The sequence below is a fragment of the Myxocyprinus asiaticus genome, chromosome 11 (assembly GCF_019703515.2).
Source record: "Myxocyprinus asiaticus isolate MX2 ecotype Aquarium Trade chromosome 11, UBuf_Myxa_2, whole genome shotgun sequence".
Lineage (NCBI taxonomy): Eukaryota > Metazoa > Chordata > Actinopteri > Cypriniformes > Catostomidae > Myxocyprinus > Myxocyprinus asiaticus.
In genome coordinates, this window is record NC_059354.1 from 44,675,563 (window position 1) to 44,692,955 (window position 17,393).

Sequence of the window (17,393 nt, forward strand, 5' to 3'; positions counted from 1 at the left end):
CATTGTCCAATAAAGACCACCTCACTATAGCCTCATGTCAACAAAGTCTTTCATCTCGACTCTATTATGAGCTTTTTAAAAGAAATGTTGAATTTTTCTACTGTGCTCGTGTTGTATTTTTCACCTGAGTTGAGCAGCATCAGTGTCGGTTGGGACTAAGAGCCTGTTGATGTCAATAACTGTATTTTTCCTCCGAGGCAGCTGAAGATGAGGTCTAATCGAATGGATATTAAAGTCACAATAGACTGCGCCTGCTATTACTGTCTGTCAAGCACAGCCCTTTCTCTCAGAGATTAGTTTCTCCTTTTGAATATTTATACACTTAGTGTAGGCTTAGCCTCAGAGTCAATGCTGTTTGATTCCTCTTCTAACCTCTCTCGTCCTCTTTTCCTCACTTTTCCCCTTTCTTTTTTAATTCAAGTAGATTAAGTATGCTTAATGCCATGTTTTAGAGACCAAATATGAGTGCAATACTTTATTTTCAGTTCTTGCTGGTACCGATATGTACTGTAAGCGTGATTTTCAAGTACAGAAAAGTGGGACTGATGATGTAAGGGTAATGTGCTTAATGATTTTATGAACTGTTAAGAGGGTGTGCACAGTCAGTTGTGTTTTCCAGGCCTGGAAAAGTCATGGAAGTTGTGTAAATATATTAAATATTAAATGTATTAAAATACCATAATTTTAGTTGGTACCAATATCAGTGAATTTGAACAATTCTTGACATTTGAAATTAAATACCACAGTAAAAATGTAGAATATGCTATTTTCCTATTGAACACACTTCTTTATTTAAAAAGTTAAATATTAATGTTAATATAAACATATTAAATATAAACAATGGCATGTTGCCTTAGTGTTTCTTAATGAAGTAAACACTGCTTTTTAATATTGATTTGATTTTTGATTAATATTAGCAACATAATAGACAGTGGCAGATCAGTTAGGCTGCATTAGTGTATTTACACTGCACAGATCTGATATTTTGACACATACCTGATTTGTTTGCATTTAAGACATAAGCGACTGTTTATGTTAATCACACACGGGACCGGCATTGACCAAGAAGCACATTCAATCATTCGGGCATGCAGCTGCATTTCCGCATTCAGCAATAGCACTCACGCCTCACTATAAACAAGGTTATGTGTATGTGTTGTTTCACGACTCAATAATGTGTATTTCCACCTTGTTCACGCAAAAGATTTTGCTCAAAGCTTCAGCTCCATACTGGAAAAAAATTAACATTCATATAGACTCCGGTTGAAACGCTGAACATGCATTTAGCTTTGATTCAAGACAATCTCTAGGTTTTCCCACACACATGAGTCTGCCATCTGCCAGGAAGATTTTTCCATCTGCGTGGAAGCAACATCAGAAGTGCGCGGCCGCACATGCTCACAGCTTAGATGAAACAGTCGTCTTAGGGTGTTCTTGGTGGATGCTTACTCAAGAGTCCAGTCAAAAATAGTCCACCCCAAAATCTCTTTGATATCCTGGTCCCAAGATATGGCTAGGCTCTCCCTTTAATGTAATTCTATGGGATTTTCCACCCATTTTATCATCTGCCAGGCAAAAACCATAAGTCTGAGCTCTCGGAAAAGTAATATCACGCTTCATCTCAACAAGACACACAAATTGAGGTATAATTCACGTCCATAGTGTTAACAGTGCAGAATGAGTTACGTGCCGAAGTTTAATACTTGGGGTTAGGGGATTGAGTAAATCCCCAATCCTAAGTATGAGCAATAGTAATAGTATTGAACACAACTAATGACAGTATCTCTCTTTTTCTCAGGTGTGGTTGGGGCTCAGCAGATGCAGGGCCAACCAAAACGCTTCTCCACCATGGATGTCGATGAAGAGGAGAACATGAGTGAGTGCTAATATCTAAAACCCAAACTCTCTGTCAAATGCACACATCGTTAAACTAATATGTCACTTAATGAACAGTTCATGCCCCTTCCCTCCCCTCTCTTTGCCCCTCACTCAGCTAGCAACACTAAGAAATGTGTGAGGATCAAGTGCTGTAAAGTCGAGCTTTTTGATCAGTACATTAGATCTCCAAAAACTCACTTCTATTGTTAGCCTCATACAGCACACCCACAGACTGCCCACAGTCCATTCATTGACCATCTGATGCACATCACACACAAAACTGGAAAGCACTTTAGATCTTGCTAGCTCTAATCTGATTGGATGGCTTTACACAACTTTCAAGAGTAAAGACAAACAGGTTTTTATAGATATAACAAAGTTGTGTTTACAAAGTACCGGGTTGATGCAACAAGCACTTTTCAGGAAGAACTAATCATTGGATTTGCTAAAGCTTGTGAAGTTAGTGTGATCAAATATTCAGAGTTTCAGAGAATATTCAGAGTTTTGTTTTGAGATGCACAAAACCAAAATATATTTCTGCTGTGCGTGTACCACTAAGTCTCGCACACAGTGCATGTGACAAATTTTAATCGTGCACATTCCACGCATACACTCAGTGGCAAGTGCATATGCACATGTACATCATATGCGCCTGGTGTTCGCTGTCCTAAACCATATCACAAAGCAATCATGGTGCGAATGCTTCAAACGCGTCCGTACAGTGTCGCAGTCAAAAAAGTATACCTTGAAATGTTGAGCGCTAGAATGTGCGCAAGACGGAATGGCATATATTTCCACTATTTTTGAGTACAACCGATCACAGAAAAGACTGCTGTGCACTTGTTTAAATACAGTTTTTTTTTTATTGCTTGGCAAGAGTGGTGATTATACACGCTCATTTGAGGTTCTTCGATAGAATTTCCACCAAGAATCGCCAAGTTGTCAAAATAAGTCGGCAGGTATAAGCTAAATTTGTATAGCACAGTTTTATCTGTGTTGATTTTAAGGCAGTATCCTGCCCTGCTGTCAAGATAAATGGATTCAAAGCACACCACCTCATTGTTAGACATGTGCTCGCTGAAGTTGTCTGTGGCCTTGAAATTGTCCTGATTGGTCAGGTAGGATGGCACTTACTTTTCTGACATCGTTAAATAAGACAAGGTGTTTTCTGAATGCCCTGAAGAGTCTTAACATTTTATTGGCATTGTAACTTGGTTGTTTACTTGTAGATTCTGTGTTAATATTGGCTCTGTTCTGAAACCTAGTGAGCTTCTTGCTGTCTACTGCCTAGATTGGCAATTGCCTCCTCGCTAATAAGTAAAACCAATGAAAAATATATAGCAAACACAAATCAGGGTTCCCACGCATCCTGGAAAACCTGGAATTTTGTAATGCAGTTTTCCAGTCATGGAAAATTAGAAAAATACCGAAATGTCCTGGAAAATAATTATTTGTCCTGGAAAATATTTTTGTATAATAGAACTGTTTGACTGTTGCTAACAAGGTTTTTGTTACACGCGGTTACCATATGTAGTATGTGGAAAACACAGACGGAATCACGAAATTTCTTTGTTTGAATGCACAATTAATCAAATTAAAATTGCGTTACGTCCTAGTGTGATAATTACACTGCAAAAGTCTGTGATTTAATTGAACAAATATATAATCTGTAAGTGATGCGTGCTTCAAAATAGATGTGTGAAACTGACCACTCATACACTGAAAGTGTGCAGCACATACAGACTTTGTATTTATTTAATTCATTCACAGATTTATGGGGCTTAATAATCACACTGGGCCATGTAGCAAACTGCTTATCTGGAGGTGAGAAACTACTGTCAAAAACACACTGAAACTTCAAAATAAAAACTTAGTTTAAATGGGCGCATGTACTTTTGCTTAAATATTCCACTTGTTGGGAACACAAAAAAAAACTGTCCTGGAAAGTTGTGCCTTGAAAATAGTGGGAAACCTGACAAATATTTATTAATATAATATTGACACATTTTGTATCTGTTTTTAATTAGATTTGAACTATTTTTATTGATGATTTTCAACAATCTTGAATGAATTAAGTATATTTATAATAAATATCTCTTGCTTCGTCTGCCATCTTGTGTAGATTTTTTCCCCCTGAGCTGTTACATTGCATTCCGGGATTTCCTTCTCCATGAAGGATAAATGCGATGGTGCCTTGAGGCTGTACTTAATTTTTCTGTGTTCCATCTCGTGCAACGTCGAGCGCTCAGACTTCAAAGTTTACTCTTTTGACCGCGAGCTAGAACAAGACTGATGCATGCAGGATATGATTGCTTTGCCATACTCTTTTATTACAGTCAGTGCCAGGTGCATGCGTCGAAAAGCACAAAGATGTGGACTTTCCGCATGTCTTGCCGTGCGCACGGACAATCTGTGCAAACTGTGCTGATGATGAAATTTGTGTTATGTTGCTAGTGTATTGCCTGTATTGTCTTAAAATGCTAGATTTTCTAACTGAGCCATTGCTTTGATTTCCATCATTATGGCTGAAGTAAAAGTGGATAAATTACACGAGCGCGCATGTGTGTGTGTGTGAGAGAGAGAGAGAGAGAGAGAGAGAGTGAGTGAGTGAGTGAAGTACAGTGTGCATTCAAATTTGAGACATAAAGGGTTCTACTGTTTAGATCCTTTAGACTGTGTTCTCTCTCTCTCTCTCTCTCTCTCTCTCTTTCTTTCTTTCTTTCTTTCTTTCTTTCTCAATCTCCCTCCCCATCTGTTCCCTCTCACTCAATTTTCTCTCCTCCCAGATACCTTATTATTTCTCCTCCTGTCTTACCCCCACTCGTCTTACCCACACTCCCTTATCCACCCTGTTGCTCCTCTCGTTTGCAGAGATTTCTTACTCTTGTTCCCCCACTGTTCACGGACGATATTATTTTTCTACCTGAGCACCGAAAGCAGTAACCTAGCGAGCTTTTGCTGAAGGATGTTATAAATGGAAATTTAGTCAAAGTTCCATCAGCTTTGTCAACGGGACATGATGATGTGTGGTTCCTCTGGTTATTAAAGCCATACAAAACATCTCTGACCAGTAGACCTATAAAAATACACACATAAAACAGCCAAATTAAAACATGTCCAGGTCATATTTCGTCCCAAAATCAGAAGAAAAAAAAAAAGTAATTATATTTTGCATGAAGTCAAGTCCATTTTTAGAACCGTTAAAGGTAAAGTGTCTGTCTTTAACCATACCAAACAGAATTGCAAAAGTAATAACTGTTTTCAAACAGTTTTTCCGAACACACTCCACATCTGCCATTAATTGCACAGTCAAATATTTTAGCCCCAAACTTTGGTTTGCCATTTTTTGAGGCAATGTCGCTAGTTGGAATGCACACACAAATAGCAATGTTTTAATACTTTACCTTTTTTTTTTTTTTGGCTTTATGGCACATGTATCATTATTCTTTTTTTATTATTATTATTTTGGGGTGAAATATGACCCAGATGTGTTCTTGGGAAATGTTGTGCAGTACACCCCATAAAATTAGGTGATTTACACTATGCCAAAATCTTGAAATTTTATCTAAGTAATGAAATACAACTTTATTGTGAACTTAATTATATTACTATATTATATCCACTTAATATATGGAGGGACCTGAAGAAGTGCATTTGTCATTCCTCAAAAAAAATTAATTTAGGTAGTAAGTAGCTACATAATTTTTTATGCTATGTTTTTTGTTCTCCATTAATATGCATTTTGTCAAGCCAATGATATGATTAATTTCACTTGGCACGAGCCATTACCTACAAACTAAATGCCCAAACTATACTTTAAATTAATCTTATGATTATGATCATTTAGATTTTATACTCCATGGTCTTTCTTAATTATATTAATTAATCTCTCTTTTCTGAAAAGAACTTCTTCCACTGTCAGACACAGAATTCATGTGTTTCAAAATGATGTTTCACAAGATTATTCTGAAAATGTATCATGCTAATGAACATCGGCCACAAAAAAAGGAATACACATCACTTGTTCAGTTACAAAGAGAGATAAAGGAATCTATAAATTTTACATTTACAAGATCCTGCAACGAAGGCGTTGTAAGTTACTCTTTCTGGGCACCGCAGGTTCATCCAGCACCGACGTAAAGGAAAACCGCAACCTGGACAACGTCTCTTCTAAGGAGGGAGCTGGACTGGTCGAGCAGCTCCCCAACGGTAGCAGAGGAGGGGGACGCAAGCGCCCCCTGGAGGAGGGTAATAATGGCCATGCACACTCAAAATTCAGAACCAAGAAGCGTAAGAAAACGCCAGGGCCTGTTCTGCCCAAGAACGCCCTGATGCAGCTGAATGAGATCAAACCGGGCTTGCAGTATAAGCTGCTCTCACAAACCGGTCCGGTCCATGCTCCGGTGTTTGTCATGACTGTTGAGGTCAATGGGCAGTTGTTCGAAGGTTCAGGCCCCACGAAGAAAAAGGCCAAGCTGAATGCAGCCGAGAAGGCCTTACGTTCCTTCGTCCAGTTTCCTAATGCATCCGAGGCACACTTGGCCATGGGCCGTACGCTGACCGTCAACACAGATTTCACCTCCGACCAGGCTGATTTCCCTGACATGCTCTTCAACGGGTTTGAGACGCCGGCACCGCCTGAGGACATGTTTTTTCTGGGCTCCAATGGCAACGGCTCCTTAAACCCGCTGGGAGAGTACCCCGTGCCCCAAGTGGTGGGCACTAACAGCCTTGTGCAGGCACCCCTGCCTCCACCCTCTTCCTTCTCCTCCTCATCGAGCGGCAAGAACCCTGTTATGATCCTCAACGAGCTTCGGCCGGGTCTCAAATATGAGTTTGTGTCTGAGAGCGGAGAGAGCCACGCTAAGAACTTTGTGATGTCGGTGACTGTGGATTCGCAGATGTTTGAGGGCTCAGGGCGGAATAAAAAACTCGCAAAAGCGCGGGCTGCGCAGGCGGCTCTGTCGGCACTCTTTAACATGCAGCTGGACCAGACGCCTTCACGTCAACCCATCCCCAGAGAGGGCCTACAACTACACCTGCCCCAGGTAAGACATCCACTTCACAGTCCAGGGCTTGTCAAATCAATTCCTGGAGGGCCACCATCCTGTAGAGTTTAGTTACAGCCCTAATCAAACACACATTTCATGTCATTCTCAAGGAATCCTGAATACTTTGATTAGCTGGTTAAGATGTACTTGAATAGGGTTAAAGCGAAACTCTGGAAGATGGCAGCCCTCTAGGAAAGGATTTGAATAACCTTAGTGAACTGCTTTAGTCCAAAGATTTGATCTGCACTCCACCTGACTCTCCAGAGTTTAGCATCTTAACCTGAAACCTTGGCTAAGCAAAATATATTATTGCACTCTCTAAAAGGCCGTTCACACAGGACACATTCTTGCATTCAAAAACAGCTTGGCGGAATGATACCAAACACAGGTCTTGATTTGTTTTTGAAAGTTGAGTGAAGAAGTTAAACTTGACAGTCTTAAAACATGGCACAAGACACTTACACTACAGCCAAAGAAATCTGTCATATGCATCCATACATAGACCAACAATTTAAGAAATCAATAAGAACGTGTACTGTGTGAACAACTTCTCTCCCAAAAGAGAGATGCATCAGTTGTAAATGGTTATGCACCTGTAAAGTAATGGTCAGTAAAGTCTATTCATAGCCAAGAGATACTGAATTCAGTCATCAGAAATGGTAAAGAAATGTAATACAAGAATTCGATTGCATCATTTTAAATAGTTGTAGTTAAAAAAAACGTATGGAATATTCTCACAAAATCTCTACAGAAACATAACACTTACATGCTGACTTAATTAAAACCTTTGAAACACTTGCGTCTACCTCTAACACATATCAGGCTTTTCGATAAAATCTGATTGTATCTTTTGTCTAACAGTTATCTGATGAACATAAGAAATCCGTCAATCTCAGTGTTTAACTGATGCATCTGAGCTTTTTCAGTTTATCAGACTTCTTAGTTTAAGCTTTATACTGTGGTACTTTGAAAGCCGCAAACTATGGCCGTCTTCATTAGGAACAACGTCCTATAGAAATGAAGACGGGCTTTTAAAGAGCTGAGCAACAGCAAAAATATATACAGTATATACAGTGTGTGTATGTGGGTGTGTATATGTATGTGTGTGTGTATATATATATATATATATATATATATATATATATATATATATATATATATATGTATGTATGTGTGTGTGTGTGTGTGTGTATATATATATATAAATTAGTATGTATGTATGTATGTATATATATATATGTGTGTGTGTGTGTGTGTATATATATATATATATATATATATATATATATATATATATATATACACACACACATATATGCATACATACATACATATGTGTGTGTGTGTGTGTGTGTATATATATATATATATAGATGTGTGTGTGTGTGTATATATATATATATATATATATATATATATATATGAATATGTGTATATATATATGTGTGTGTGTGTGTGTGTGTGTGTGTGTATATATATATATATATATATATATATATATATATATATATATGAATGTGTATATATATGTGTGTGTGTGTGTATATATATATATATATATATATATATATATATATATGAATATGTGTATATATATATATATATATATATATATATATATATATATATATATATATATATATATATATATATATATATATATATGTGTGTGTGTGTGTGTGTGTGTGTGTGTGTGTGTATATATATATATATATATATATATATATACACACACACACACACACACACATATATGTATATATATACACATATGTATATACACATATACATTTATATTTTTTATATCTCGATGTTTATGTATTTTCACTTAAATGGTTTAAAACTGATTTTTCAATCAGAGGAACCATAATTTTAACAAAACAGTAAAAATTTTGTACAAAAATAATCAACGCATGTTTATCAAACTGTATTTAACTAAATAAACAAAGACTAACATTTAATAATCTTCACTGAAAAGCATTGATACAACAATAAATAGTAATAAATAGCAATATTTACCTACATGCACAGTATATTTCACTAAAACATTTTAATACATGATAGACTTTGACTGAACATCTTTGATTGAAGACTTGAATGAATCGTTGAATCAATTTGGAATCAGTACAAATAAATGAACAATTTGAACCAATTCGCCGACATGAATCAAACTAACCTTACAAACTGTAACGTAATTTCTGTTATTGATGTTTACATCGGAAACACCATTTAAATATCTGTCTTTAGCGCTCTCATACTTACAAATCGTTAGACAAGGAAGGATTGCAAAATTAGTATTTTGGAAACTTAATGGGCAAATAAAAAGTGCATTAAAATAATTTCCACATTTACAGTGTTGCTTCATTTTTTTGCATCACCACAATTGTGAATATTTTGTAAATATTTGATATCGTTCAGTCTAACAGTGAGCAGAAATGACCAAAGCTGCCAGTTTGTGTGAGAGGTCTCTTTACACATTTTCAGAATCCTCTGTTAATCCAGCTTTTGAGATAAGGCTAGCCCTGGAAGCAGCCCAATCTTAATTAACATCTTCCCATGAACCGTGTCAAAACAAGAACATTTTGTTCCAGCCGGCCCACTACCTGTCCAGTAAAGAGCAGTCCTGTCACCGCTGGGTTTTGTCTGTGGTGTTGTGGGCTCTTTGGCTGTCTGCGTGTTTGACAGATACACCGCAATGAATGAATTATCCATCCCTAATGTGATATGCACATATTTAACATGCTGTCAGTACGGCTTGGGTGGGAACCAGGTTGCATAGCTGTTTGTTTGAACCAGATTAAGAGAAGTTAAAAAGGCTCTAGTCACAGGGTGAGTGATCTTTTCAGTTATGCTTTTCCTGTGGCGATATAGACTGACCTCAACTCAGGAATGGAAGATTTGATGATATAGCCCAGAAATGCCCTAACCAGGGCCCAAAGTTGGTCCGTGATGACCTTTTGATTTGGCCCTCCTTGCCGTACATTGACACAGCTCTTCATTTAATTAATTTAGCAGAGTAATGTTTTTTTATTTTATAAAATCATAAAGGGAACCAGGACAACTTTTATATTTTAATATCATACAGTTTGATATAATGCAATGTTTAGTTTCGACCCACGGTCCTCAATCAAGTTTGATTTTTGGCCCTTTGTTGGAAAAAGTTTGGGCAGCTCTGATATAGCTGATGTATTTTATAGATTTTTGCTGGAAGTTCTACTTGAAAATGGTTTATTTTCTAGGTCAACCAATAGTGGATTTTGCTGATAATTAAGGTGGTGGAAAAGGCTATAACCGATTGCAAGTATAGCCTGTTTAGCCTATATATTCACTAAATGGGGTGTAATGATGGATAAGGTTTATTAAGGTTTATTGTTATTCACAAGATAGGAAGTTGGAGACACAATGAATGTGCTGATGCGGCACATTTCCATAGTCAAATTTTTCTTTGTATGCCATCGCTTCAATTTAGAACTCTTGATTATCTAATCAAAGTAACAAAATATGCATTGAAGGAAGGGGCACAGAGGAATAACTAGAAAAACTATCTGCAACAATCGCATTGATTTTTGCAGATAACCATTAGTTCCAGAAAGCAACAGTCGGCACAGATTAATCTGAAAAACAATATATCTGTCTACCTCTAGTTTAGATATGAAATATCCAGAAGTTAAAGCTGAAGTATGTAATTTCAACACCTAACGGAATTGCAAAAATAAACTTTCTGAATATGCAAATATGGTCAAACAAAGAAATAGTCCCTCCCCCAACTCATGCCATACGTTGAACAACGTTATTGGGGCGAGTCTTAGTGGGTCGCGCTAAACAAATACAGGAATTTTGAAAGCGCCAGAGAAAAAGAATGCTTAGTTTTTGAGAAAATGAACCTATGGATGGCTAGCTTATAGTTGTCTCTGCATATTAAGCTGGGATAGGAGAAAGAATTTTAAAACAGAAAAAGTTGCATACTTCAGCTTTAAGGGCTGGTTTTGGATAATCAAGTGACTAAAATACTGTTTTATTTATTTGGAACTTGATGGATGAAAGCCAAAATGTATGATTACTCATAGGGAATGAAGTCTGATATTAGTGCAAATTATGCAACACTTAAATTGAAAGACTCAACACTAAAATTAACATTATTAAACATATCGTTCTGACTTTAAATTCTGATTGGATGAGTCATATTCTAAGCTGTAAAAATATAGCTGATATACATTCAACTCTGACCGTACATCAGTTGAATTCCATATTAATGTGGTAACACAAAAACGACTTTCGTTTAGTCAAAAACTAAACTCCATTCTGCTTAGTTGTTTGCAATGCAAATCTTACCATGTGCAGTTTTGCTTGGTAAATGACTGAATTCCGTTTCACGGAATTTCTCCTTTTTGCATATCCTGCTCTGTGTTTTCACATTACTCCATATTTTTGCATTGCTGTCTTCCCTAATTATTGTAAAGTAGAAATAATCAAGTGTCTGTTGGCCTAATACCGTAGTACATTTCGGTTTCTCTCAAACTCTCTCAATAGTGGTCAATCTTTCTTTTTTTTCAAAGACATTATGTAACTGCAAATATTGATAATTAGTGTTTGAAAACCACTACAGTATTGGGAGTTAAAATATTGCAAACCCACCTTTACCACCCATGTCTATATATTCAACCCCCAACACTGTCTTGGTTCACTTAGCTGCTTCACATTGAGATCAGTCAACATCTAATTGGCCAGTGAATTTCCTGTCCGCAGTCCCCTGATATTAATGGCAAGCTAAAGCAAATTACGATGGTCAAAATCGTAGTGGGGGGGGCAGTGGTGGCTCAGCAGTTAAGGCTCTGGGTTACTGATCAGAAGGTCGGGGGTTCAAGCCCCAGCACTGCCAAGATGCCACTGTTGGGCCCTTGAGCAAGGCCCTTGACCCTATCTGCTCCAGGGGAGCTGTATCATGGCTGACCCTGCACTCTGACCACAGCTTAGCTGGGATATGTGAAAAAAAAGAATTTCACTGTATATGTGCAAATGTATAACATGTGATAAATAAATACAATTATTATTAAAAGTGTGCTTTATCTTCTGTTTGGTGGGAAATCTCACTGTCTCTGAAATATCGGGAGGAGTATGCTCCATTTAGAACTTTCATTAGCCATTTCCAACCAAGAAACTCTGAAGTATTTGGGAAGTAATGTTAGACTAATGTCTCTAATTCATGCCCATTGGGCCATTGACTTCTATGTGGCATAATCATTTCCAGCTTAAGGAATGTGTAGCAGAAAAAACTGACTGGTATTCGGAGGGTTACTATGAAATATTTATATTATACTGCAACAGCGGTAGGTGAATCTGAGGTCTACGATAAATTCTGTCTTACATTCATCCATAGATAGACATCGGCTTATATGAAATATCAAAGTGAGCTTAAACACAGTTTTTTCCATTACAAATATTGTGTTTAATATAATTTTAACACCTAGTATTTGGTGTTAATTAACATGAAACACCATTCTCAACCCATTTTTACTTGTGATCCTTTACATTTGCGAGTAAAAACCGACAGTTTGAACTCATTCACAAGAAATTAATTGAACTTACCAACTCAACTGTAAGTGTAGTTTAAATCAGTCTTAGTAAACTTAAAAGACAAATAAACAACGCATTAAAATCATTGCAGTATTCATGGTGTTGCTTGATTTTATATCGCCAGCAAAATCGTTGTGAATAAATTGTGAATATTCAATATATCGCCAAGCGGTGAGTCAAAATGACCAAAGTCTAGTGTCTAGAATCCAGAATATCCAACGAGAAAAATAAAGGGTGGGGCTTGATTTGAATTAATCAGAAATTTGATTGCATCTTTAAAAATTGGCATTACATGTGGTTGGAGGGGAGGGTTTGAAAAAAGGCATTCTTGATGTCAGCCATAATGGAAAATAGTTTCAGAGTTGGAATAAGAAATTGCATTTTGATTAAAGGTTAAAGACAAACTGTTTTTATACTTGGAATAACATGCACAATAAGACCAGGAGCGTGCATTTAGAAAGTAAATAGGGTTCATTTTGAATTTAGCTGTGAAGTGAGTACTGTTCTGACTAATCTATATCTGCATGTAGTGGTATCGTGGCTGTATTGATTTATATTAATGTATTCTGTATTAATCCTTGCTCTGTGTGTGGTTTCTGACAGCTCTATGCTATTTATCAGGTTCTTGCGGATGCCGTTTCTCGTCTGGTGGTGGACAAATTCAGCGAGCTGACTGACAGCTTCACCTCTCCACATGCACGACGGAAAGTTCTGGCTGGAGTTGTCATGACAACAGGTTAGGGTTGAAACCAAGTACTGGTTCTGAATGCTGACAGAACACTGGGCACCACAAAATAAAACAAAGAGAGTAAATACACAGCACATCTTTCTGTGGTGCATTTTCCTCACCGGTTGTAGGTAAAAGCAAACATACAGCATGACTAGTTTAGTCTGATTTGCTAACAAGTGGGTAATAATTAATTAATCATTTTCAAAGTCATGAGTTAACAGTTTGAATCAGTCTAATGACTCACTGACTCAAACAGTCGTTCATACCAAATGCGTCTTGGTGCTAAAAAAAAAAGCTAGACGCAGCGCCACAAATAGAGTAGAACGTAGGTGTCTCGAGATGCGTTTTTAACAGTTAAAGTTCTTTTTAACTTGACACGCCATTTATATATATGTGACACACGTGCTCAATCCGCAGAGAAAAATGGCGAGATGCGGCGCAGTGGTCAAAAACTTTAGTGTATCACATATTTACATTGGACTTACAGAAATATTCCAGGCTCAATACAAGTTAAGCTCAATGGACAGCATTTGTAGCATAATGTTGATTACCACAAAAATTACTTTTGGCTTTTTCCTCCTTAAAAATTAAAAAATTAAAAAAAAGAGGTTATGGTGAGGTACTTACAGTAGAAGTGAATGAGGCTAATCTGTAAATGTTAAAATACTCACTGTTTCAAAAGTTTAACGACAAGGTGTAAACAATATGCTTGTTCACATCATTTTAGTGTGATAAAATCTTTTACCTTTTCTGTGTAAAGTTATAGCCAATTTTTTACTTATTTTAATGATGACGAAACGCTGTGAACCCTAATACTTTAAAATGACCATAAACAAATTATGATTTAAACAACTTTACAGCTAAAATAATACATGTTTTTACAGAAGAATTAATGTTAGTGCTTTTATAAAATTATTAGCTTCACATTTCTACCTTTTAAACCCTCCATAAATTGGCCTCATTTACTTCTATTGTAAGCGTCTCATTGTAACCTCGATATTTTATTTTATTTTATTTTTTTAAAGAAAAGGAGGGATTTTCTCGATATTCAAAATTGTTTTGTGGTAATCAGCGTTATGCCACAAATGTTGTCGATTGAGCTTAACTTGTATTGAACCCGAAATATTCCTTTAAGTTTTGTCATAATGAATTGTACTTTTTTCAGGGACTAAAAATGAAATGTATTTCATTTTGGTTCATTCTGAAATGCTAAGGGTAAGCGATATACCAGTTGCAGTGTTTCCAGACCTCACAAGAGAAACAAGGCATCTGTTTTGAAAAAAACAAGCTCAAAATTAGAGACTTGACTCACCCAAAATAAGCAATAATAAGCGATTCAAATTTTTCCAATGTGGGGGAATTTTCAGGATAGAAATCATAAGCATAGTATATAGTAGCCTATATTAAGTACACATGCCACAGTATGGGGCTCTGTTCACACCAAACACGTCTTTTTGCAATAATGTCTTTTAAATAAATGAATTCTTAATATTAAATACATGCCCAAAAATATTTCAAATAATAATTTGGCCATCTAAAATCAATTAATAGCCTAAATCTATTTCTCCTGCATACACGCTCACACTGTGTGGGTGTGTTAGGACTAAACGGGCCAAATTATTTTTCTTTTGATAACATTGGTTTTTAAACAAGCTATGTCCTTATTTATTAAACCGCATACTTAAGTACTACTATAAATAGAGAAGCCCCATTTGGTCGGGCAACATTAAGTGGTGTAATTCTGAAAATTTACTGTGATATAAACCCTTTGGTCTTTGGTTTCATGAAAAAATTATCAGAACAAGATTAACCGGTTGTTAACCCGTTACCAGCATTTAAAAATTATGTTTTCACTTTTTAAAGGGATTTCATTCCCATTTTAGTTACATTCTGCAACAAAAATTAAAAATAAATTATCTTGTTCTCCTTTTCATTCCTTGACACGTTTTTTTTACATTGTTAACAAATAGTAGTATTCTTTTTATTTAGTAGATAGTTAGGACCAATTAAATTTTTTTTAAGTGCTTAAAGAATTTGCTAATAGATACATTACAGAACCAAAATTGTCAAGTTGAGTAGGACTCATTCCCAGAATTAAATTCCTTATGATAACATCCCTAGTTTGATGTGGTATTTAGTGCAGGAAATACTAGTTGTTTTCATTGTGTTCAGTTGAACAGTACTCAGGCTATTCATAGACTTCCATAACGTCATTTTAAAGTGTATGTGAGTCAATCTTGGCTTGTTTTCTTCCTGTTTTTTAACTCAGGCACTGACGTCAAGGATGCTCAGGTTATCTGTGTTTCTACGGGAACCAAGTGTATAAACGGTGAGTATATGAGCGACCGCGGCCTGGCGCTCAACGATTGTCATGCTGAAATCATCGCTCGTCGCTCTCTGATCAGATATCTCTACATGCAGCTGGAGTACTTCCTCAGGTGAGACACCGTGTTTAGAGTCTTGCCATATACGGCATGTGTCATTTGTCAATACCCACATTTTTTTGCATTTTTTTTATACAATTTTAGAATGTATATGTAAATTAATATTTTATGATTCTATGGTAGTTGTACTGTACGCAAGGCTAAAAATACTAGTGGTTACCAGCAAATTCTTCAACTTGTAGTATTGCAAATATGGTACTACTGTAACTGCCTGTTTGTACAGAACTAGCATTCATTTTATGCAAAATCATAAAACAATAAACAAAGCAATGTAATAGCACTCCTCACCATACAAGGCATCGCTGCATTTTGTAAAATGATATTGTGAGTTGGCAGTCTCAGTGGAAGAGGAAAAGTAAAAAAGTGTTTTTTGTTTTTAAATTGGTCAAAAAAAGTTGAAGCTCATTGGCGAGTATCAGAGTTATATATTTGTATCAAATTGTTGCATATGCTTTGTAAATGTTTTTTATTAACATTTTAAAACACTATTATTACATTGAATAGAGTTTTATTAACAACATTTTAATTCAATAAAATAATAATAGTAGAATTGTATTCATTTTTGGGTATACTGTATAGAATACCCACCACATTCTGTATAAGAAATATCCAAACAACATGAGTGGTATCAGGGTACTCTAGCTGGTGTCGTACCATAAAATGTGATTAAAGGTATTGTGACCTAAACCTAATGGCGACATAGTAAAAAAAAAAATGTTCTACTGTTTCTTTAAATTTAGCAATAATAAAGAGGATCAACAGAAGTCAATATTCACGCAGTGTGAGAAACTTGGCTACCGGCTGAAAGACAACATCCAGTTCCATCTTTACATCAGCACGTCACCCTGCGGAGACGCCCGGATCTTCTCGCCCCACGAGGCGGGTGTAGAGGGTGAGAGAGAATTAAGCCTTTAAGAGTCCCAGCTATTCAGTCAAAGCCTCTTTTGATCTAGCCGGAGGTAGATGAGTGCTTTAATTATTTTATACAAACCCTTGTTGGAAATTAATGATTAAAACCTAATAGTTGTATTCAATTAAGATCAGTATGGTTCCTCTTGTGATCACTCTCATTTCATTATAATTTTATTCTGACTGTCTGACTGCATTTCAAAAACAAATTTCATCAATGTTTTTAATTAGCTGGCTTTGCCGTTTCCTCTTGTGGCCTGATTAATTCTGTGTTTGAATGTTGGATTTAAATCATTTGGTGTTGAACTGCTTTGCTTTATATGTTGTACAGTTATTCAGCCGTTAAAACATGATGGAAGAACACAGTTATACTGCTTTATGTTAGTGCTATTAGTTGGTTTCATATTTGGGTTTGTGGACTAGATTAACATTTTACGAAATGATGCCTGTAAGGGCAGTTTTTTTTTTTTTTAAGTTATTAATAAACACAGAAATGTTTTAATTGGACTGTCCAATGATATTTCTAGCTAATTCTTCTCTATATATTTTTTTTCAGTAACACTTTACAGTAAGGTCGTACAGTATACATTAACATTAGTTAACGCAATAGCATGAACTCATCAGTAATTTTACAGCATTAGTTACATTTGGTTAATTTCTACATATAGTGTACTATTACTTTTTTAGTTGCACTTTATTTTACAGGCCAAGAAAATACTGAGTAATATTAGCTTACCACAAGTACTTAATAATGGTTTAGGTTAGGGCCATGTTTAATGTTAGAACCTAGTAATTACACTGTTATTG

The 17,393-nt window shown here is 36.1% G+C and overlaps 1 protein-coding gene across 3 annotated transcripts in view; it reads left to right on the plus strand.

Moving 5' to 3' along the window:
• The window catches only part of LOC127447972 (double-stranded RNA-specific editase 1-like), a 203,684-nt gene that overhangs the window by 158,116 nt on the left and 28,175 nt on the right, over positions 1–17,393 (plus strand). For all 3 annotated transcript variants that reach the window (XM_051710243.1, XM_051710244.1, XM_051710245.1), the window contains 5 exons: positions 1,799–1,876; positions 5,998–6,926; positions 13,107–13,239; positions 15,503–15,671; positions 16,418–16,569. In XM_051710243.1, coding sequence (XP_051566203.1) covers positions 1,799–1,876; positions 5,998–6,926; positions 13,107–13,239; positions 15,503–15,671; positions 16,418–16,569 — 1,461 coding nt within the window. The remainder of the gene's footprint in view (positions 1–1,798; positions 1,877–5,997; positions 6,927–13,106; positions 13,240–15,502; positions 15,672–16,417; positions 16,570–17,393) is intronic.